General features: G+C 41.7%; 1 protein-coding gene across 13 annotated transcripts in view; it reads right to left on the bottom strand.

Annotated features, from left to right (window-relative positions):
• The window catches only part of shank2b (SH3 and multiple ankyrin repeat domains 2b), a 292,642-nt gene that overhangs the window by 48,292 nt on the left and 220,412 nt on the right, over window positions 1-23,938 (bottom strand). For all 13 annotated transcript variants that reach the window (XM_061815646.1, XM_061815649.1, XM_061815651.1 and 10 more), the window contains 2 exons: window positions 18,420-18,502; window positions 15,257-15,381 (listed from right to left, as the gene is read on the bottom strand). In XM_061815646.1, coding sequence (XP_061671630.1) covers window positions 15,257-15,381; window positions 18,420-18,502 — 208 coding nt within the window. The remainder of the gene's footprint in view (window positions 1-15,256; window positions 15,382-18,419; window positions 18,503-23,938) is intronic.

Raw genomic sequence — 23,938 nt, 5'->3', positions numbered from 1 at the left:
CATAGAACGAATACAAGCTAAACACACTGCTTATGTTTACTCTCGATAATAATGGCAAAAGTAAAAATAATAATAATAATAATAATTTTAAGTTGCAATGACTGTTAGAGTATGTGAATACTGCAAGAAAAAGCGGTGAAACGGGATGAGATTTTATCTTTTTTGTGCAAGAAAGGTCTGGTCTGAAAAATGTGTTGCGACACCAAAGTCGAATGTGCAGGATGAGACGGTGTGTGATGTTAAAATTCCACATTGGTACACGCTCATCATGGATAAAAGCACAGGCAATTCAGTGCACAAAAAGCTAATTTTGTATTTTAAATATAGGGCGCAAAATCATTCAGCTGTCAGCATGCACTTCAAAAGATATTGTGCAAGCAATAACTCAGTTTTACACCAAGAAAGACAGGGATATCATTGTGAAACAGTTAGAAGCGGCCTTTCACATTTATAGTTCATATTTGGCTTGGTTTGGTTAGCAATGTATTTTTTTCTCATTAAAATAACGTTTGTTGACATTTTCATTGTAAATTTCCAAAAACATAAAATTGTTCATAAAGGTTTTCTGATGGGAATGTAAATGCTTTCATCTGAATCTTTTAATGTAATGTAATGTAACTTCAATGGATGACATTGACCTGACCACAGTGGACACGTCTGAGGTTGCTCATAGTGTCAAAGGAAGCGCTCAGGGGCTTAGTGTGTTTGCGCAGAAATAAAAAATTAGAGGGAACGTTGGTTGCCAGCCAATCACAGGGCAATTGACCCTTCCGTGGATATTGCGCAATCCGCGTCACTGACCAATCAGAGGCCAGAGATATGCATAAACCAAAGCCCGTTTTTGCTCCCGCCATTTTCTCAGACAACATTGCATGGTCCAGTATAGGTTTAGTTAGCGTTTTATCGCGTATTTGGGTTATTTAACAAAAAATATGGTTAAGAGGTGTAGTCACGGACTTTGTAATAGTGACGACAGGTATCCTGAAAGGCTAGTTGGTGGAGTTCGATTCGTACCCTTTCCAAAACCGAAGACCCAGTACGAAAAATGCCTTCGATGGATCAAACTTTGTGGAAGACCGCATCATCAACTAAATCCATCTAATATCAACCGGAACACATATGTTTGCACGAAGGTATGCCCTATATTTGATTTTCAATACATGTCTCGTATAAATGAATTCAAAGTTCTTCGCTAGCAAAACACTGCTGCGTGTGAACGATTGACACACTTATTCTTTGTTGAGCGATATTTAGCGATGATCGGACTGCACAAACGTATCGATTTCTTGCTGGCTCGCAGCCGAAAGTTAACCAGACTGTGTTTGCACGAAGATATGCCCTAAATTTGATTTTTAATACACGTCTCGTATAAATGAATGAGACGTTCTCCGCTAGCATAACATTGCTACGTGTGAATGATTGAATGAAATCAGAAGCATGGCGTCTCTCTCAGTTAAGAATGTATTGTATTTAGAATCTATAATATATCGTTGATTTGAATGAAATCAGAAGCATGGAGTCTGTCTCAATTCAGAATGTATTGTATTGTATTTGCCATTTTTACTGTTTGTCTTACGTCAGCGCACGTGGCGTGACGTCACTTCAGGAGGCGTGGTTAAGTGCCCTGTACGGAGGGGTCAATTGCATTCACGGCTGTGAGTGCAGCGCTGCCAACTGATAGAAATTACTTTCATGACAATTTATCTGACTTACCATATTTTTTTAGGTGGGAGGCCCCGTAGCTCAGTGGTTAGAGCACCGGTTTGGTAAACCAGGGGTTGTGTGTTCGTATCCCACTGGGGTCTCTACTCCCTGAGAAGGGTTGCGTCAGGAAGGGCATCCGGCGTAAAAATTGTGCCAAACATATGTATGCGTTCATTTGAGATGATACGCTGTGGCGACCCCGAAAGGGACAAGCCGAAAGGAAAACAACAACAACCATATTTTTTTAGCTCATGTCAAGAACATTAAGTCACCTGCAGGAAACCCTTGCATTTAATAGGGTAAAAACATTGTGTATTGTTCATTTGCACAACAATCATCACTCTATTAACACATTTGTTAAATTATGGCACCAATATTTGCCTTTTTAGTGTATTTTTTTGGGTTTGGCTGTGTTGTGGGTGTTCATCATGAAACACTTAGATGGCAGCAATGCATTTAAGCATGACTGATCTGGCAAAAATCGAGAAGACTGACTTCTCAAGTAACTTTAATTAGGAGACCACAAAAAAGCCATTTTACAAGCCAAATTACAAAGGCATTTAAAAAAAAGGACATTTGTCACTCATATACACAAAAAATAATTACAAATGAAACACTAGGGATCCATATTCACCAAGTGAGCACAAAACATTTCCAATAGCCCATTAATCAACAAAGGCATCCAGATTGTTGGTAACAGCATAAAAAGTGCCCTCCATCTGTATACGGGCAGAAAACAACTCTCCTCGACAGAAAAGTGAATCAGTTCAACAAGCTCCAACCATATTGTTGTGCCTTCTTTTCCAAATGCCAATATTAGACTAGAAAACATGACATTCCTTAACACCACAGTGTTTTTTTTCTATTTTTGGAAAAGGTTGGTCCAACGATAAAACGCGGGAAAGAGAAAACCACCCTCAAACTCCCACACCATTTCTTCAGTATTTTAAAAAGATCAACCAACTGTGGCCACAAAAGCCCCAAGGTCAAAGTGAGCTCTGTATCTGTTCGTAGCTATTATTCCATGTATAATCTTCCATTGGATGTCACCCATCCATTTTAATATAGTATAAGCCTCCATTCTACAGGAGGCTTATACAGGACTCACCAGCTGCCTTTTGGGGAAACCCCTGAACCAAAGATTTCTCTCCATCTCGACTCTCTCACTCCATTGAGCGAGCCATTGTTCAGCACCTTCACAGAACTCTCATATAGCCACTTTACACTGCAGGAGCTCAAGAGCCCAAGTTTCAGCATTTTTGGAGACATCACAACTCCATTCTGCTCTCAATTCTTCCACAGTAGGAGTCACGCCAAGAGGAGGAAAGACTTACTCTGCCCCCGCACTCCACTGGTGAGCTAAATCACTGCTCTGTACAAAGTCCTGGTGCTATGTAGACAGCGATTTCCACACCTCCTTCACCAGAGCATGTAGAACACGGTTGGAGTGGACATTCGTTCTCTAAGATAAAGACTCAGGGAATGACCTCATCAAATTTCTGTTTAACTGCATTTTGAGAGGGAAATTTACACATTTCATTTCGCCAAACATCACCATCTGATTGGGAAACTTGAGCTATTTTTATTTAATGCGTACATCAGTTTTGCGAAAACACCGTGCTAACCTTTTTTGCTGCGGTCATGTGACCGTGGTCGGGAGACGAATTCTCTGTGCTGAGGTCGTCCAGCTTGCGGATAACTCTTCCTTCTCTCATTGTACAGTTAAGATGGGTGGCGGGAACGGTAAAGCCACTCTCTCACACTCTCGCCATTGTGCTTTTTTTTTTACCCTTCTCACCCTCCTGCTGAGCAGTCCCGTCTCACTCACACGCCGACGCACAATGTAAACACACACTGTGCTTGTTGTCTGTTGTCACAATACCCGTAACAACCGTAATAAACTCAAGCAAACTGCACACGCGTGCACACACACATAAATGGAACTTCGATATGCTTTCTTGGTTTCACAAGAGCCACACAAAGGGAGGCAAAGAGAAGCATGGGGCTCAAGAGTCGCGGGTTGGCCACCCCATCTAGACTAATTTAGTCTAGATTCTAGACCATGGCCAGTAGACAACAGGAACAGATGTCTTTCAAATCCCAGCCTTCCAACTCTCTGAAGTAGAAGATGAACAACTGCTGACCAGCAGAGTGTGGTCTTTGTACAACAACTACTGTGCTGCCTGTAACCGAAAAGCAGCCATCCTGGAGGCCACATCAATGAGGCCCTACCAACCTTCCATCACAGGGACATACAAGACTGACTCTCTTGGCCAATGAAGACCAGACCAGAATAAATCAACCTGCATCTTATGTAGCTCCATAGTCAATCCTGGTGGAAGTGTGAACACTTTAACTTTGTGCCACAGAAAAGAAGCAACAAGATTGTTTACAATCAGTCCTCTCCTTATAGGACAGCTGTGGTACTAACTATTTCCGTCAAGACAAATTGGGATGCACTTTTCGCAAAACTCTCACAATTTTTTTTAGCAACTATCTTATCATCCAAAAAAAATCTCCCAAACTTTTAACCCACCATTTACCAATGTAAGGCCACCTGGAACATCATACACTATCCTCCTTGCTGGATTACCTACCCAACGTGCCTCACTTTTTTCCCAATTTACCCGTGCCAAGGAGGCTTTTTCATACATACTGCGTCAGAGTTTCCCACAGTGCCTCTATGTCCCCATGTCCCTGGACCACTACATTGATATCATTTGCACGGGCCTACACAACTATGGAATGGCGAAATGTCATCTCTGGTAGACACAGACCTTTCAGATTTCTCTTGCCCTAAATAAGAGAGTCTCAATAGCAAGAATATACAATAGACCTGAGATAGGGCAACCTTACCTAATCCCCCTCATGACCACACGATCAAAAGCTTTATCTTGAAATGACACTTACATCAACACTGTACATCTTACACATGACAAAAATGTCTCATTAAAACCAAATTGTCCAACAGGGATTTGGCAGGGACACAGTATGACTGATCCATACCAACTACAATGTCAATCCAAGTTCAAGTTTTTGGACTGTTTTCTAAAAGTTTGGACATTTTTTTTTTTTTGCGGGGTGGGGGGGCAGAAGAGAGATCACTGCACACCCACATGAAGCTGTAAGAGTCCCTTTCTCAAGGGAGTCCTTAAAAACTTCCAACATGTCAATCCCAATTATATTCCAGAAGTGTTTGTAGAATTCCAACGGTATACAGGTACCGTTCAAAAAACTCTGGCCTGACCAGAGGGCAACTGATTCACTTCAGTCGTTAATTCCTTCAGAATGTCAGAGCCCAGTACAGCTTGTACATCAGATGCCAACTCAGGGATATTTTGAAGCAGTTCCTTCGGAGCTCTTCCATCACACTTTGCCGCCTCAAACAGGTTGGAGTAGGAAGACACCGCCAGCTGACTGAAGGTGCACCATTTGTTTCCTATGCCCAACAGATCTCTCCAGGTAAAAAAAGGAGGTGAATGCATGGATGTCCCTCAGCGTGGTGAAATCTGACTGGACCAGTGCTTATTTAGCCTTCTCCTGGAGAAAAAATTCAACTGTGATCTTTTCACATCTCACTGATCCGTATTCTGAGCAGCCAAACTCCAAAAAAATATCCTCTTCAAATTTCTCAATAACCTTCTTAACTAGTAACACCACAGAAGGATGCATACTGTTGGCAAAAACATTTTCATCTGAATCTTCCCTATCTCCCACTGATTTACTCCAAACCAATTACATTTTTTCACAAAATACTAAACCATGTAAAAATTTAACATTAAAATGCCAAAATGATCGCGGCTTGTCCAATGGGAGACAAATTTAAGTTGAATATTACCAAATGATGATCAGTAAAGCTAACCAATGTGATGTGATTAAACACACCTGACATAAAATCTATCTAATCTGGCTCCTGTAACCGTGAAAAACTTTCATTTGAGTATATTGCCTGTCAGTGTCATCCTCACTGTTTTTCTTGTACATCAACTGATTTACCAAATGTATCCTCTGAAAACTCAGATCGTTAGTCTGGGAAAGCTATCCATCCGTTTTCTTAGGTGCTTATCCTCACAAGGGTCGTGGGGAGTGTTGGAGAATATCCCAGCTGTCAACGGGCAGGAGGCGGGGTACACCCTCAACTGGTTGCCAGCCAATTGCAGGGCACATCGAGAAAAACAGCCGCACTCACAATCACACCTAGGGGCAATTTAGAGTGTCCAATTAATGTTGGATGTTTTTGGGATTTGGGAGGAAACTGGAGTGCCCGGACAAAACCCACGCTGTTACATGGAGAACATGCAAACTCCACACAGGCAGGATTGAACACGGGACCTCATAACTGTGAGGCCAACGTTTTCCAGCTGCCTCACCGTGCCGCTCAGTCCGGGAAATACTGTCATTAATAAAAACCCCATCGGAGTCACCATCGGACTCCATCCCCATAACCTTGCAACCACCACCAAGCCGAACCCGTGCTATTTTGATGAGATCATTATTTTCCACCTTGACAACCAAGTAAAACACCTATATCTACATGCGACAATATTAGGTTCGTTTGTATCTTAAATAATCACTCATTCTGTATTAAACAATAGTGATGACAATGAATACAGTATAGGGTTTTATCTTGTGCTTTACATACAGGGCATCCTAGTCCGCTGTGCGCCTCTACTGATCCTAACTGGGCACCATCAATCCATCAAGGGCACGACAAGTTTCTTCGGTCTGCTTCCACAGATGATGTTGAGAGTCATGGAAGCCACATGAAGAGGCAAAAGATATCCCTTGAGTTACCAGACTCTTAAAATTGTATACTTTTGATAATTGCGTTTTAATTCTAAATACAAAAGGCTTTGTCTTAGTTTATGCTCACATATATATCTGTTCATGGAATATGTCATCGTATTTCTTTGTTGGTGTTACAATTTTCTCTGCAACAGTTCAGCGCTGCATCAGAGTTGGAGCCTGTTGTGGACGTCGAGGTGGATCCAGACAAGAGTCATTGCATGGATGTGCAAACTGACCTCACCATGGATTACCTGTGCAAACTGGAGGTGGAGATCAACAACCTCACTGTTGATCGTGTGGCCCTACGCAAAAGTCTGGATGATGGTGAAGTGAATGAGTGTTTTGGGACTGATGAGGCCAAGGTTAAGTTTTATACTATTCTCTCAAAAGTTGTTGTCTTAAAGAGTGTTTTCAATTTTTTAGTCCTCAAATTACTCATAACAGTAGAAGTATTCTTTCTAAGTTTCAACAGCTAATTTTGTGTTTGATGCATTTACGTTTAAACTTGTCCGTTCAAGATTTAGAACATTAGTGGGCTTTAATAACCCTGCTGATGTCTACATACATTACGTGGACGTTCAGAACTTAGATCACTGAGTACATCCTGGGCTTGATCAAATTTACCTTTGCCGTAATGACTGCAATATCTGGGGTATTCAGTGGATATACAACCATCACATTACGCACCCATCCACTCGTGAACTGGTTGTGTGCATCTAGACCTTTGAAAGCTTTCGTCTGCTCTGGTGTGCAAGCCAGGTTTGGCGAAAATTGTGAAGTAGTTTAATATATATGCACAACACACATCAGGAAAAAACTCAAGATCTTCTACAAATGACTTTTTGTCAGTCTCATAAGAATCTATACCACCAATAACTGCAAGTTTTGCATCATACATTATCGGCAGGAGTAAGCGTATTTGCGTAACTCTTCCGAAACACAGATATAGATGCACAACCTGTCATGTTGATGCCTTGGTGGTGTTTGTCCTCAAACATGGCGGCATAAACAAAAAAACATGTGGGATCGCCACATGGTCGGGAACATTCCATAAGCTCCGTTAACATGGTTTTAATGTTTAAAAATCATAACTTTATTCATGCAGGATGAGAGAGGCCCTGTAGCTCAGTGGTTAGAGCACTGGTTTGATAAACCAGGGGTTGTGGGTTCGTATCCCACTGGGGCCTCCACTCCCTGAGAAGGGTTGCGTCAGGAAGGGCATCCGGCGTAAAAATTGTGCCAAACATATGTGCGTTCATCTGAGATGACACGCTGTGGCGACCCCGAAAGGGACAAGCCGAAAGAAACTTACTTACTATTCATGCAGGATGAATGGGAGATATGCATATATCCCACCGAGTCGCTAACAGGCAGTAGCACTTGGACCACTTTGAAGCTGGGTGTGGCACAATCCGTACGCCATGCCTCAGAGATGGTGACGTCTCAGGCCACAAGGCACAGATAAACCTCACGAAAAAAACCCGGTAAACTCTTTTCATACACCAAAGTCCACACCATGATGATAGAACAGCCTGACTGTGAGAAAACAAGTAATTACATTCATATTCATAAAAGAGTTCTAAAAACTCCCTCAAACTTCCCAAAACAAACTACTACAGAAGAAGAAGAGGAAGAAGGAGAAGAAACATTGAATGACTACAATGCGGTGATCTGTAATTAAACCAAATTTAAAAATAGAAATACAAGACCAATTCTTGAGAATGCTACATTAAGCAAACAACTTTACAGAACCGGTAGTTCAGACAGTAACAGTGGCACAGCAATGAAGGTAGCTGCTCAATGCCAACAAAGAAGCCCCTGAAGCACTTTTTATGCAGTGGCAAGGCTATCCATGAATAGAAACAATGGCACTGACGAGACAACAGGATGCAGGGCTGGAGGTGGCGGCAATGACAATGTCCAAAAGAGAGCGTTAGAGCACATTGACAGAAGGGTGATGAGGAAGACCAATGATCTTGATAGATGTAGTGAGGGAATACTCTACATTTAGGGTAGTTGGTGTTAAAAAGGGAAATGCAGGAGATGGGCTTTCATGGAAAAGGATGACATGCTGTGGCAACCACTAACAGGACAAGTTGTAAGGAAAAGATGATTTCTGAAAACAAAACCAAACATTTTATTACCACTCCAATATTGGTTGAGAATGGAGCAACAGCTTTAATGACTTGACTTGCGCCTTTTTTGTCTCTTATGACTTGTTTCTACTTGCTCCCCCCAACCCTCTCTCCGCAGTGACTTAGGACTTGCATGAAACTTGCACATATACTGTATGTGACTTACTCCAAGCTCTCATCATTACGATCATTATATTACAGCTAGCAATTGACTGGTGACCTGTCTAGTGTGTGCCATGCCTCGTGCCCAAAGTCACTGAGAAAGGCTCCAGTTCACCCGAGACCCTCAAGAAGATAAGCAGTATAGAAAAAGGATGGATGTAAATCATATTAGCGCATGTTAAATGTGTTCTCTTGTGTGCAGTTTAGGTGGGACAAAATATCATCGCATTTAGTGTTCTCAAGTACAGTAAATAATAGTTATTGTGTGACCAATTTCCATTTGTACACACTTGTTTACAAATTGGGATGAGGATGAATTTTACTGTGATATGAAGCTGAATTCTACTTAATTGATAAACACATACTAAACAAATCAATTATCTTTTTAACAATTAGCAACCCTGCTACAAAAGCTACGAACAATGACGGCTATGAATGGCAGTAGGAAGTGACTGACATCCTGATTTCCACTATCACATAAGTCCTCTGGTTAATACCACACTGACATGGAGAGATTTTCCCATCCTGATGAAAATAATATCAATAAGTGATTGATTGTTTGTTCATTCCTCCACAACAAAGAATGTTGTAGAACAGTAACATTGGGTGTGTTTGCAAATGGACTGCGAATGTACTCAACTGCTATCTGGACCGTGCGGAAACTCAAGAATTATTGGAATATGCTGTTCGGTTATTTAGAATGCCACACTGGCCACTCTCTCCCCCAGTCAGAGGGGAGATTTTTTTTTTTTTGCACCTCTGTCCAAGTCTTTCATTTTAAGTACAGTATCTGCTGACAGAGTCCTGATCAGGTAAACACACACACACACACACACACACACACACACACACACCACACACACACACACACCACACACACACACACACACACACTGAATATTATATATATATATATATATATATATATATATATATATATATATATATATATATAGCATTTTTGCCTGATTTCATGTCAGACAGAACTGTCTGCTGCACATCTTGGCCTCTTAAAAGTCCACTGTCATGAAATGCATGATTTTTAGTATATCATCAATGAAAAAACACCAGCCAGTAAGGAGCCAGCCGTTTTTTCACCACAAAACATGATTTTGACGTATGTGGTTTTTTCTAACTCCTGCCATGAAAATCCTCTCAAGGGATTTGTTTTCAAGAAGAAGCAGGAAGTGACGTACAGGGGAAGTAGCGCACTCAAGCGGTCTCGTCTGTTTAGACTAGTTTTACCTGCTGGAAGGTAGCTCGTTGTTCCTTCGTGTTAGCAAAAATGCCGGCTCATTGTATTGCTGGATATTGCTCGAACACTTGGGAGGATGGATTCGCTCTTCATACTTTTCCAAAAGATCCGGTTCGTCGTGAAAAATGAATTGCACAGGTGCAAAGGATGAGAGCTATGCGGGTTCCAAATGACAGGTAGGTGTGTAAACAGCGACTAAAAAAACAATAATTGGGGGGGGGGGCGTAATCCGCAGGTCAGGGGTGCTACATGTGTCGATGTGCGCATCGGAAGGCTTCTGTGCAGCAGCTGCTGAAGGATGGCCTATGCCACCGGCCTTGTCAACAAGGCCAAGCCGACCGCTGGCCTTGTCGACAAGGCCGAGCCGGCCGCCGACCTTGTCAACATGGCTTCGGCCGGTGTGGCTTGTTGCAGCGCTAGGCCGCGGTGGCTCATCTCCGCCGCAGAAGTGGATCGGACGTGGAGGCGGTTTGGCTGCGACGTCGTTGTTGCTCGCGGGCGGCATTGTTTTTATCACCACCGCGCAGAAGTGGATCGGGTGGTGAGGTGGTTTGGCTGTGATTCGCATATCATCTTAATATGGCTCAAAACGAGAGGGTAATATTGCCCCGGTCACTTCACTTGGTTGTGAGATGTTCTCTTCTTCAAAAAGAGCTTCTGTGTCAGAAGGGGCGTGTTTGTCTCCCATAGTCGGTGGCAAAGTGTGTTTTCAATGGCAAATGTCCGGCGTGACTTCACGGGTAGTAGATGCAGCCAATATGGCGACCACTTGGATGTCGAATGACACTTCCGCAACTTTGTGCATGGATGACGCACTCTCCACTCATTTATTTTTTCATATAGATAATAATGTTATATGTATTTTTCATTACAATATCTATTTTAGAATGTTTATAGGGATGACACTTGGGCTTTAAGGGCAGTGTGGTGTAATGCATGCACAGAACTACATGTTTGCAGTAACCGAAAAAAAAGATGTCATAATAAAACAGTTTAACTCATTTTCCCCAAATTAGCAAGACTGTACGTCAGTGAGTATAGTTATATACAGTGGCTTGAAAAAGTACTTGCCCCCTCCTGATTTAGTTTATTTTTTTAACTCACAAATGTTTCAAGACATCAAACCGATTTTAATATTGCTCAAAGACAACACAAGGAAATACAAAATGCAGTTTTCAAATAACAAATATATTTATTAAGGCACACACACACACATACTTGCCGATGTGCACTATAACGACATTCAGCTCGTGACCTGCATTATGGTGTATTGGAGGGACACGCCTTCCGCTAGTCGTACAAAGACGTGGTATAGATAAAACATTTTGTTTTGAATTCTACTTTAAGAATCTGGCTTCAGAAGTTCAACAAACACACACAGACACACACACTCACACACAAATCCAAACCTTTCTGGCCTTTGGTGAAAAAATAATTGCTCACCCCTGTTAAATCCCAGTCACAGTGACTAACCACAAATTTGGGAAACGTGAGTTCAATTTCACAAGCCACACCTAAACCTGATTACCACCTTAGTTTTTGGATCAAGAAATCACTTCAATAGAATCTGTCAGAAAATACGAAGTAGGCGACAAGAGCTCGAGAAGCCATGTAGTGGAAAAGTAGAGCTGTGGTTGAAATGTCCTGAGACAGTGTTTGCATAATTCTTAACTTATATTTGAAATTTCATCTATACAAACTGGAAAACGATTACAAGATGTGATTAGAATTCTGTCAACAAATGATAACAAAGTGACAATTCATTTCTAAGCAAGTTTGGGATGTCAGATGAGACCCATTTTCATATCACTACCGTTAGTAGGTAGACACAAATCCTAATGCAGTTCATGAGCGCTCAATATGCGCTCGTAAGATGACAGTATGCTGTGCCGTTTCATTACATTCAATTACTTTTTGAAAATGAACAGGGGATCTCAGTCACTGTCACTGTGAATGGTTATGTGGAAATGTTACCATCCTTCATTACAACTGAATTGAACAATTTTCCACATGCTCAAGAAACCTGTTGTTTAAAACAGGAATGAGCGACATCACACACTACATGGCAACCACTGGAGTCTGTGTGAGAATTCTTCGGTAACCATACGATCTCAAGATTCGGTAAAGTTCCCTGACCCACTAGCTCGACAGATTTGTCCATTTTTTATTTTGTTTTCTTGTGGGTCTATCTCAACAGTAAAATTTACATCACTCGACCAAGAAGTCTGGATGAGTTAAAACAACATTCAGGATGACATTCACAGTATCCCAGATGAGAATTTGCAGTGGTCAATGAGGATTATCAACACCAGATTTAAAAGAATGGATTCGTATAGGACGCCACCTTGAGGAAGTAATTTTTAAAAAATTTAAAATTCCACCATTATTTCTTAAATGTTTTAGTTTCAAGGTTTCAGATACTATGACTAAAATATATTTCTTCAATTAGTCTTGGTTTTATTGGATTGTTGAAAAGTTCCTGTTTATTTCTGTGTCACCCTGTATAAAACAAAGCTATAACTGTTCAATTTGGCAAGAAATTTATACCTTGGGATTATTTTGTCACTTTGTGCAATTAAAAATGTCAGAAACTGAATACAAACGATCTTCACCTGATCTCAATCAAATGAAAATCATCTACTTCACGCTGCCTCTCTGAACACTCGCACTTCCGGGTCGTATAAAGCATAAGATTCATCCATTTTCCAAGCTGCCCATCCTCACAAGGATTGCATGAGTGCTGAAGCATATTCCAGCTGACATCGGGGGAAAGGCAGAGTACACCCTGAGCCGGTCGCCAGTCAGTCGCAGGGCATATATAGCACTGAGTGTTAATTGATCCCCGCTGCCAACACCAAAGTCAGGCGTGTGTACCACCACACCATCAGTGTGACTCCAAGAGGGTAAGTATGAATTTACAAAAGCACCCATCAATAGGAACACAATTTATGAAAATGTATCTGAGCTGGTAAATACTGTTGAGAGAATAGCCTGTAACTGCAAATCATGTTATTCTAAATATAAAACACACACTAGTGGTTCCAACTTACAGTAAATTAAACAATTGAGTCGACAGTCAGCAAAGAAATTTGGATGCCTTCCTTTACTTGTGAATGGTCTGTGCAAGTTCCCAAGAGATGCATTAAAGCAGACCTGACAGAAGGTTAAAAGCATACACAATCTTGACCCAAGCACGTACGTATGTACACACACACACACACACACACACACACACACACCACACACACACACACACACCCGTCGCACAAATCCATCCATCCATTTTCTGAGCCGCTTATCCCCACAAGGCTCTCGGGAGGTACACCCTGAATTGGTTGTCAGCCAATCGTAAGGCACATGGAGACAGACAACAGTCTCACTCACAATCACACCTTGGGGCAATTTAGAGTGTCCAGTTAATGTAGCATGTTTTTGGGACGTGGGAGGAAACAGGGGTGCCGGAAAAAAAAGCACATGGAGAACATGCGAAGTCCACACAGGCAGGGCCGGGATTTGAACCCCTGTCCTCAGTACTGTGAGGCACACAGGCTCTCACCATGCTGCCCTGTGCTACGCATATGTGGCCAAAAAAAAAATGGTGATCATGAGTAAGAAAGTAAGAAGTAATTCAGTGGTTCACTAACATTTTTCAATACCCCCTTTTTTGGAGATGAAATTTCCAGCACCCCTGAAGAAAATGTGGTCCACCATCCATCTTCTCGTGGGGGTGTTGGGGTGGTTGGGCGCAGGGAGTGCACAGTCAAAAGTATGTATAGTGGGGCTGAAGTGGTCCTGACTTGAACTCGGGACGTTGCGAGTCGGTGGGCCTAATACTTTGAAGACCTCCTCAATTATACTGACACCTTCCTATGAGGAAGCACAGTCTGGGGACTCTGAGAATACTTCTACCATCTCTGGGATTGAAGTGACAGACGTGGTTAAAAAGCTCCTTGATGGCAGGACCCCAGGGGTAGATAAACACTGCCCAGACTTCCTAAAGTCTCTGGATGTTGTTGGGCTGTCTTGGCTGACACGCTTCTGCAATATCCCGTGGGCATGGAACAGTGGACCAGCTCTACACCATCAGCAGGCTCCTCATGAATCCATGGGATTTTTTTTTTTTTTTTTAGAATGACAAATGATGAAATAGAATGACCAGGTCACAAAGATGTACCCACTACAAAAATGCAAAACACATTTATTTTAAAGTATATTGAGGAGTCTTTATGTATAAATGTATGTTTGTGTGCCTTGCATAACCGCATGAGCCAATATTACACAACATAATTAACTTTAAAAAAATTTTAACTATCTGAGTTCACGTTCATGATCCCTAAACACCATATGAATGAAAATGCATACCTCGGCTGTGTCATTCACGTTAGTGGATTTGTCTAACTGCAGTGAGAAACAATCTCTGATGTCCTTCCACACATCAGCCATGGCTTCAAAGCGCCGTTTAACTCTACTGCTTTACAGCTGCAGAGATTTTATTGAAGATATTTCCGCCTTATTTTTTTTTAAAAGATCGGCACAATGAGTCAGCTATGTCTTTTACCATCTTCCCGTCTTGGAAGGACTTCTTATTTACGATGATGTGACGAACCCGGTACCTTCGCTGTTGAACTACATTGTGTGAAAAGTGACTGCTGTGCGGCCAGTTGGGATTTTAATTTGTTCACTTTTCTCATTCTCATCTTACTTTTCGGCAGAATGTCGGTGTCGTATTTTCCATAAACAGTTAAAAAATGCCGTTCCACATTTCACTACACTGGCAAATGAGGCAAACGCACTTCAAAAACGACATTGTGAAAAAAGTCCACCTCCCGTATGAAAGTGATAAGTTTTTGTCTTCTTTACCTCAGCATCCACTCATGTTTGATGAGATTTCCTAAGCAATGGCTTAAAATAGGGGGAAGTCGCAGACTAACATGTTTTCCTGTACAATCGTTGTTTGCACATGCGCGGTGAGCTAAAGTTAAAAAAAAAAGGGCTGTCTTTTTTTTTTCTCGGCACGCCATTGCAATCGACCGAGACTGCGTGATCGACGCATTAAGCACCCCTGCTGTAAATGACTTAAATGATTATGTTGAAAGCAAACATTTCCTCGCCCATTCTATCTTCCTTGATAAATGGAAGTTTTATAAACCAACTGTACTGTAAGCAGAGCAAAACAAACAAACAAAAAAAAAAAAGGTTTAGCAGCTCTTACCTCGATGAGGAAGTCCCCCGTCCTGAGCCCCGCCTGCCATGCCACGCCCCCCTCGTCTACTGACTCCAGATACTGCAGAGCTGGGAAGGCCGGGGTAGGGGTAAACTCCTCAATGGGTGTATCCGCTTTGCAGGAACAGGGACAAAAGGGAAATAAGATGACCACTTGCAAAATCCAATGACTTTGTTATTTTAGCAGCATATGGGAGTCACAATGATAATACCAGCTCTCAGTCTGCTGCCCGATTGTTCTACACCAACATTGCAGTCGGGTGGAGCCAAGCCACCCCCATTGTATGTATTTGTTGCAAATTTTTCTTGGCCAGGATTGCATTATTTTCAGAGGCGAAACGTTGCTAATCCACAAGAAGCGTTTCGCGTGCACTCAGTTTGAGAACCGAAATTGTTTAGTTGCAGTCATGAACCTGTCTTTTCTGTTTGTGTGTGGAATGTTCTATGGTCTGAGCGGTCTTTGAATTCACGTCTTGTCGACCACGGAGGAAGTCAACATTTTTACTTTTGCTATCCCAGTGCAGCAACCTCCGTTCATGCAGACAAATTTTTCGGTTACAGATTACATTATTCCCACACATTTGTTGCTGTGTGCAGATGCTAAATGTGTAAAGTGTTTATTGTATACTGTAGCAGACATTTTAACTTGTGTTTATGTGATTTCGGGTCAGTTTATGGTACGATGACAGACTCAGCAATCTTATATATCCAGATAGAAAGAGTTCTGTCAGTCAAGATGAGTAAAATATCTAGATTTAGATGAGTTTATGCATCTCTCTTCTACCAACCACCATAATTGCAGAACACTGCTCTTGTAATATCATAATAATGATTTTGTAATTTTTTTTGAGTCATTGATTATTATGTCCAAGTCCTTGATATTTCATTGGAAAGTAAATTTGTGCTGCTGAGCGAAATAGCCACTGTCACACTAGTGATACAGGAGGGTGTGAATCATGCACTTAGTACGCTTGTCACGTCAATTCAAGACATTCAAAATGTATTTGATAATTCCACTAGTGTCTGAATTTTAATCAGTGTAGAATTATAACGTATAAGAGACTTAGTTATTATTATATTATAGTTCCCCATAATATACACATTAAGCATTATGGCCATCCATCCATTCTCTGTACTGTATTGCTTATCCTCACAGAACGCAAAGACTAATAACCATTCACAACTAAGGACATTAAAAGTCTTCAATAAGTTTAACATGCATGTTTTTGAAATTTAGGAGGAAAATGGAGTAAGCTACCTGGATAAAACCTAATACAGGCTCAGGGAAAACACGCACACAGTTATGCAAGAGCCGTGATTCTAATTTACCACCTCTGACCTGTGAGGCGGATATGCTAAACAGTCCACTCTGCTACCTTAAGCATTACATGCTACACTAAGATTACCCCTTGGTATCACACCGGCCAACCAATTGATATTTTTGCGGCTCCGGTCCTGGTTATATTTCTGTTCTACAACCACAATGATAAATGTTAAATTGATATTTTTGCGGCTCCGGTCCTGGTTATATTTCTGTTCTACAACCACAATGATAAATGTAAAATTAATACCTGTTGAGAGTGTCATTCAAAAGTGAGCATCATTATATATTTGTAAAGGCAGAATATTTAATACAGCTGGAGCTTGGAGCTCATTGGCTTGGGAAACTAACGTTGTGGTCAGAAGCCAGTTCCTGCAATAGTACCATAATCCATTCTGTATTCTGTGTGATTTCAACAAAAACAACTTTCATTCATTTAATTTACTTCATTATTTGGAATTTAACTTTTCTTAACAACGGAATCATGAACATGAACAACAGGCCTGAAAGAATTTTGGCAGCCTTGAAATGAAAATTGGCATGAAATGTGTGGCTAATCATTAGAAAGTCCACTGATGAGTGGCTACGCGTTTTACAAGTAAAAAAGTAGTCAACTAAGTACGGTTGTGTATGAAGGCTCATGATCAACACATTTGATGTATGCTACACACCACAAAAGGACTTTGTTTCTTCGCAATTTCCCCTTGACCTGTCATTAATTGGGTTTTAGCTGAGTTTGTGTTGCTTTTTTTTTAACAGACATTGTTGCACCTGCTGCTTGCTCTTGGTAAGGTTAGAAAATATTGTGGCTGGAATGGCAACATGTGCCACTTCCTATAAGTCATCCTACAAAAAATATATATAAATAAATAAAGACAGCCCATAAGCATGTGAGGGTCTTGCATGATTGGGAGGAGTATGTTTAGGTATTCATCTGTGAGTATGATGGTGAGATATTGATGATGCAGTGAAAAAAAAGATGGGAGAAGTGCACGGAGCAGAGAATAGCAGAATATCAGCGCAAACGAGGATGTAAGCCTATGTGACAGCTCATGCACGAGTGTATATTCATGTGTTTGTGTATGGGTGTTCACCCCCCTTCTAGGATAAGCTCAGCTGGGTCAGTCCCCCAAGGAGATGGCAGCGTGTGTCAGAATGACTAGACTATTCCTCAATTTTTAAAGCCAAATCCTTTCCTCTTTGTTCATCTCTATCTTGTCCTTTATTTTTTGCCTTTAAGATGGGACTTTTAAACACTAACATTTATCTCTTGACATAGCTGCAGCACACACCAATTGCTCAACATGGTAGTGAAACATAACATGGATTATGGCATGATGAGAATTGTCATAGAAACTGATGCAGCAGCCCAAACTATTTTTAGAACCAATCTCAAAGCTTGGTGAAATATCAAACAGCCTGGTGAGGCCATTCACATCACAGACAATTCATGGTGTGCTCAGGAGAGATGCTGGTGGTTTCTGCACGGTACATCTAACCCAAAACTGGAAAAAAGACGGAATTGTGGAATGTTATGGCACCTCTGAAAGGTGGTGAAAAGTGAAAAAGATTTTGAGGGGAACTTCCTCAAATAGGACCCAAAGAAATCTCATCACAAATAAAGTTTACGCTTTAAAATCCAAAATGAGAATGCAGTACAGTCCATGTACTGCAAAAGCTGCATTCTTAGCAGAGTCAAACTACGAAAACATACTACACAGCTCAAAAAGTAGGCTATCATCATATGAGGGAATGTGGAACTCTGACTGTTGGTTTAAGAGGAATGCTGAAAATAATGGTTTAATTAAAATCAGAGATGTGTGTCAAGTACCTTTTGCCCCTCGTAGCACGAACCCAAATCCTTCATTCTCCTTCTTCTGGAGTACCACCGTCTTCTCATCCACCACGCAGTCGCTGTGGAGAAGATGCCGAGCAGAGCGGCCGTTAGCACAGCCCATCATTCGCAGCATGGCCACGGACGCCCTGGCCGAGTGGAGGTTCATGCTGGAGAAGAGCGAGTCCGGCCGGGCCAGGGCAACCCCGACCCCACCCCACCCCAGCGTGCTCTGTGTATATCACACGGTATGACAGTGGCCCCAGCAGCTCGGCGACTGCATCTCCAGAAAAGAGACGAGCCAAAACACACACACACATGGACGCACGCACACACTCGCGCGCACAGACACACACGCACAAAAACCAAGACGACAAAGACGACGTGCCTCCCTCGCTCCCTGCCCTCCCTTCTTTCGCTGGTGCTTCCTATCGCCCTCCTGTGCAGAGAAGCGGTCTTGTTGCCGCGGTTACCCTCACTGCCGCTGCTGCCGCCTCTGCGGAGGCTCCTGCCAGCGATGTCGGTCGGCGCGCTCCAGGGGAGGCGACATTAGGCTGGGAGCGACCAGCACACGGCTCAAGCAGTTGAGACGGCAGAAGTGGCTCGTTGGTTGGAAGACGGGCTTGATGTCGATGGAGCGCCAATGTGATGCGTGCGCCACTTCGCACATTGAGACTGTCACAATGTGTGCATGTGAGTGCGCATGTGCTAAAATGCATGACCCTCACTGACGACCATCTGCATTTAACTCACCGACTAATCGGTTAATTGATTCCAATAAACCCTGAGGCGTGATGTCTGCCAGTTCAATTCCCTGTCATTTGTTATATCTTGTTTTTCTTACACCGACAAAGAACATGCTAACTATATCTTGTCAAATTTAACCACCATTCGTCACAGGCAAAAATGTACCAACTGTAACCAGGAAAAAGATTTGTTTCTCTGCTTTTTCTCCATTTGTATAAAATGTGGCTGCTTAATATGAACTTTAGTGGAAAATGAATTTGAATTGAATGGAAATCACTTCAAGGTGGAGTTAGCATTAAAAAAAATCATATAGTGTCTGTATGTCTTGATAAAAAGGTATTTACAAAATTATCTCCTGAAAAATTTTCCCTCACAGGTCCCATTTTATGCCTCTAATTTAATTTTAAAACTTGCCCAACCGTAACAGGAACAGCCTATCAGAGACTAAAGAGAGCGTTAACTGGTGTAAGATGTAACCAAATAGTGTGTCAGTCATTTCCTTGTGCAGACGTGGGCACGCAGTCTCGCGCAGACTTTTTATTGAGTGCTGGTTAGCAACAAAAGTTAAAGAGAAGTTTTTGGAAACTTAACAAGGGTAAACGTTTGCCCTGCGCACATTAACATTAGCCAGGGGTATGGATTGAGGCTACATTAAAATATTACCAGCAGTTTTGAAAAATAAACTTAATCTTCAATAAATAGATTAATTTATCCTTTCCTACCACATGTTTTTTTTTTATTGGAGTGTTAAAAAAGTGAAAATGCTGTTTAATGAAGAAAGTGTGCTGAATTGCTGTGCAAAAGTCATAGCCTTTTCGCATTATGTTGCCTTGCTAAAATTGATGGGAGCAAGCTCTTGTTCATTCATCCACACCGAAGAATGAAAATAGATGTTCTATCTCTTCTCTAATTTGTTGCTTTGTCTTGGTTTTTAAAAATGTTACGTTATATTTTGGAAATCCAACTGGACAGCAAGAACACCATCAGGAACATCTAATTTTCGCATTATACTTCTTCCTGCTTGTTTTTAACAGCAAAATGATGAGGCTTCAAGTACTGTAATATTTTTGCTAGTTTCTTTGGAGCTGTACTAAATTTAGCTAATTTGGCTAATTTTGCACAAATAACAGATACCTCAAGTATGCTGATGAACTAGGGAAAAAAAGCACAACCAACCCTTCCGTGTTGATATTGTGACGGTTTCTTAAATGAAGCATAGTACAAGAACTGAGGCAATATTTCCTAAAAAAATGTTGTTCGTAATTTAATTGTTTGTCCAGTGGGGCATTCGTAGACCAAGGTTCCCAAAAGAGTTCTACTCATCTTTTCCAACTGGTGGAATAGCACAACTACCTGATGGGAATACTTTCTTAAGTTTCCTCTGAAATAATTTGGCCTCTTGCACTGGGTATGACCCATCTGTCATCATGTCTGAATCTGGTGTGGATGAAAAAGAGCTGGCAAACAATCAGTTGTGGAAGAGTATGACACACCAAGTGCAGGCATAAGTGGTCATTATTCGTGTTATATTGGGTCTAAGAATTACATTGAACACACATAGGCGGGTGGTGGGGGGAGTGAGAGAGAGAGAGAAAGAGGGAGAGAGAGAGAGAGAGAGAGAGAGAGAGAAAGAGAGACAGAGAAATGCAATCCTAGCAACTGTTACCCTAGCAACACAATCTGTCGAGAGAGGAAGGATGCTCGCACTGTTGACACACTGAAGGTTATCTCACAGCATTCCCTTACACACACACACACGCACCCACACACAAATACCTTCAGCAACAAGGATCTGACAGCTTCAGTAGGTCAGTGCACTGCAGCGTGCAATGCAAGCCTGACAATTTATCTACAATGTAATCATTTTCAACAAGTGAAGGGAGGATGTGTGGCGGGTGCTCAGGTTAAAGGAATGGGACTCTCTGGATAGGGGGCAAGATGGCTGACACACTGTGATGATGAAGTGTTAGTTTACCCCAGGAAATCCAGAATCTGGAATGCACAATGGAGGGTGAGGGATGGGGGTAGGGGGTCATCTATTACAGTGAAGTGGAAATGTTTAGCAAGGAAATATATTTGCTGAACTTGACTCTTTGCTATTGCGAACAAGGATTTCAAACCTCTCATTAATCTGCATTGATTAATCTACAGTATATGACTTCATAATATGGCCTTAGTCAACAGCCGCACTATCAGCACGGAGCTGATTCATCATGTAGAAAAAATAACTCACCTGTTTGTCCACTTCTGTCTGTCACCATTTGGCCCTATGCAGGCAACTAAGACCAATTTTTAGCGCATTAGTCAAGGGCAATGGAAGAGAAGCTGCTTGAGTAATACCCTCAAAATATCCATCCATTATCAGAGCCATTTATCCTCCCGAGGGTCATGGGAATGTGGAGGCCCATGGCAGCTGTCTTTGGGCAGGAGGCGAGTTCACCCTGAACTGGTTGCCAGTTGGAGGGCACATCTAAAAAAAAATCAACCATTTGAACTCACATTCACACCAATTTAGAGTCTTCAATTAACCCTCCATGCATGTTTTTGGGATGGGTGCCTGGAGAAAACCCAGTTACCATGGGAAGTGCCGGGATTCGAACCCCAGTCCTCAGAACTGTAAGGAAGACACTAACCAGTAGTCCATCGTGCCACAACCCCACATATTTACTCATCTATTAGTGGACAATGACGACATCTAAGTGTATTTCAAATGTTAGGAAAAAAAAATCCATCCATGCTTAAATTCATCCATCCACTTTCTGAGCCGCTTATCCTCGCAGGTAAAGTGCTTCTCAAATAGTCCGGTGCGACCCATGGCTCATGGTTTCTTTTCTCACATTCCAAAAATATGAAAGTCAATTGAAGACTGTCAATTGGCTAAATATTCCATGAGCCCATGAGCAGAGGGCAAATGCCACCACTTCAAGGTGGCAAATTAGAAATACAGTTTGTATGTCAGGACGGGCGGCACGCTGGGTCAGATGGAAAGCGTTGGCCGCACAGTTCTAAGGTCCGGGGTTCAATTCCGGACCTGCCTGTGTGGAGTTTGTATGTTCTCCCCATGCCTGCGTGGGTTTTCTCCGGGCACTCCGGTTTCTACCCACATCCCAAAAAACATGCAACATTAATTGGACACTTTAAATTGCCCCTAGGTGTGATTGTGAATGCAGCTCTTAGCCTATATGTGCCCTGCGACTGGCTGGCAACCAGTTCAAGGTGTACCCGCCTCCTGCCAGTTGACAGATGGGATACACTCCACCATGCACTGTGACCCTTTTAAGAATAAGCGGCTAAGAAGATGGATGGATGGATGCTTGTATGTCATACATTCCAGTAAACCCTTGGCCCTTAAAAGTTGTCATCGCTTTCCACTCCTCACGGTGCCCCTGCATATGAGTTGTGAACGGTTGTTTGGTTCCATTTTTAGGTTCTATGATTGAGGTGATTATTCAAAGGTGCCCGGTTTGCCTCACAGTGAATCAGATGGGAAAAATTATATGTGGTTAAAAAAAAAAAAGAATGTAAGTGCCACTATGTTAGCAAGACTTTATTTATAAAACTATTTCTCAAAAACATTTTTTTGCTTGTGGCTTTTCCTTAAGATATTTACATCTGATGAGCTTTGTTTAAGGGGACTCAGCCTTAGGATTTCTAGCCTGAGATTCTTCAGTCATTTAGGTAATAACATTACCCACCATGATTTTATGTCACTGCCATTATCTTTTGTGTTGATCATTTTCAAGTAGTGCCATTACGCCTTTATCAACTGGGAATGCAGTATAGTATATCAGAATAATTAAATTGCACCACAGGAAATGTCAATGGTGGCTTGCTGATGATGGCACTAACCTTTCCATGAGTGAGAAGAGATATAGCTGCTGTTTGCCACCACATACTGTAAAGCAGGGGTGGTCAATGCGTTGATCGCGAGGCAGTTTTGGTCGATCGCGACGGCGTGCCGAGAAAAAAAAAAAGACATCAGCCGTATTTGTTTTTAACTTTAGCTCACCGTGCATTTGCAAACAACGACTGTACAGGAAAACATGTTAGTCAGCAACTTCCCCATATGTTAAGCCCTTGCTTAGGAAATCTTATCAAACATGAGTGGATGCTGAGGTAAAGAAGACAAAAACGTATCACTTTCATACGGGAGGCTGACTTTTTTTCACGATGTCATTTTCGAAGTGTGTTTGCCTTATCTATCAGTGAATGTGAAATGTGTCGCACCGACATTCCACAGAAAAGCAATCTGAGAATGAGAAAAGTGAACGAACTAAAATCCCAACTGGCCGCACAGCAGTCACTTTTCACACAATATAGTTGAACAGCGAAGGTTCCGGGTTCATCATATTATTGTTAATAAGAAGTCTTCCAAGACGGAGAGATGGTAAAAGAAATAGCTGACTCATTGTGCCGATGTTTTACAAATAAAGCGGAAATATTATCTTCAATAAAATATCTGCAGCTGTAAAGGAGTACAGTTTCATGGCGCTGTGAACCCATGGCTGATGTGTGGAAGGACATCGGAGATTGTGAGTGTTTCTCACTGCATTTGGACGAATCCACTGACGTGAATGACACAGGCCAGTTATGCATTTGCATTCGTATGGTGTTTAGTGATCATGAACGTGAACTCAAATAGTTACAAAAATGTTTCAAACATTTACACATAAAAAATTCTCAATATACAATAATAAATATATTTTGTATTTTTGTAGTGGGTAGGTCTTTGTGACATGGTCATTGTATTTCATCAAGGCCATTCTAAA

Source organism: Syngnathoides biaculeatus, chromosome 3 (genome assembly GCF_019802595.1).
Source record: "Syngnathoides biaculeatus isolate LvHL_M chromosome 3, ASM1980259v1, whole genome shotgun sequence".
Lineage (NCBI taxonomy): Eukaryota > Metazoa > Chordata > Actinopteri > Syngnathiformes > Syngnathidae > Syngnathoides > Syngnathoides biaculeatus.
Note: the sequence above shows the minus strand (reverse complement) of the source record. Positions and strands in the feature narration are given on the sequence as shown.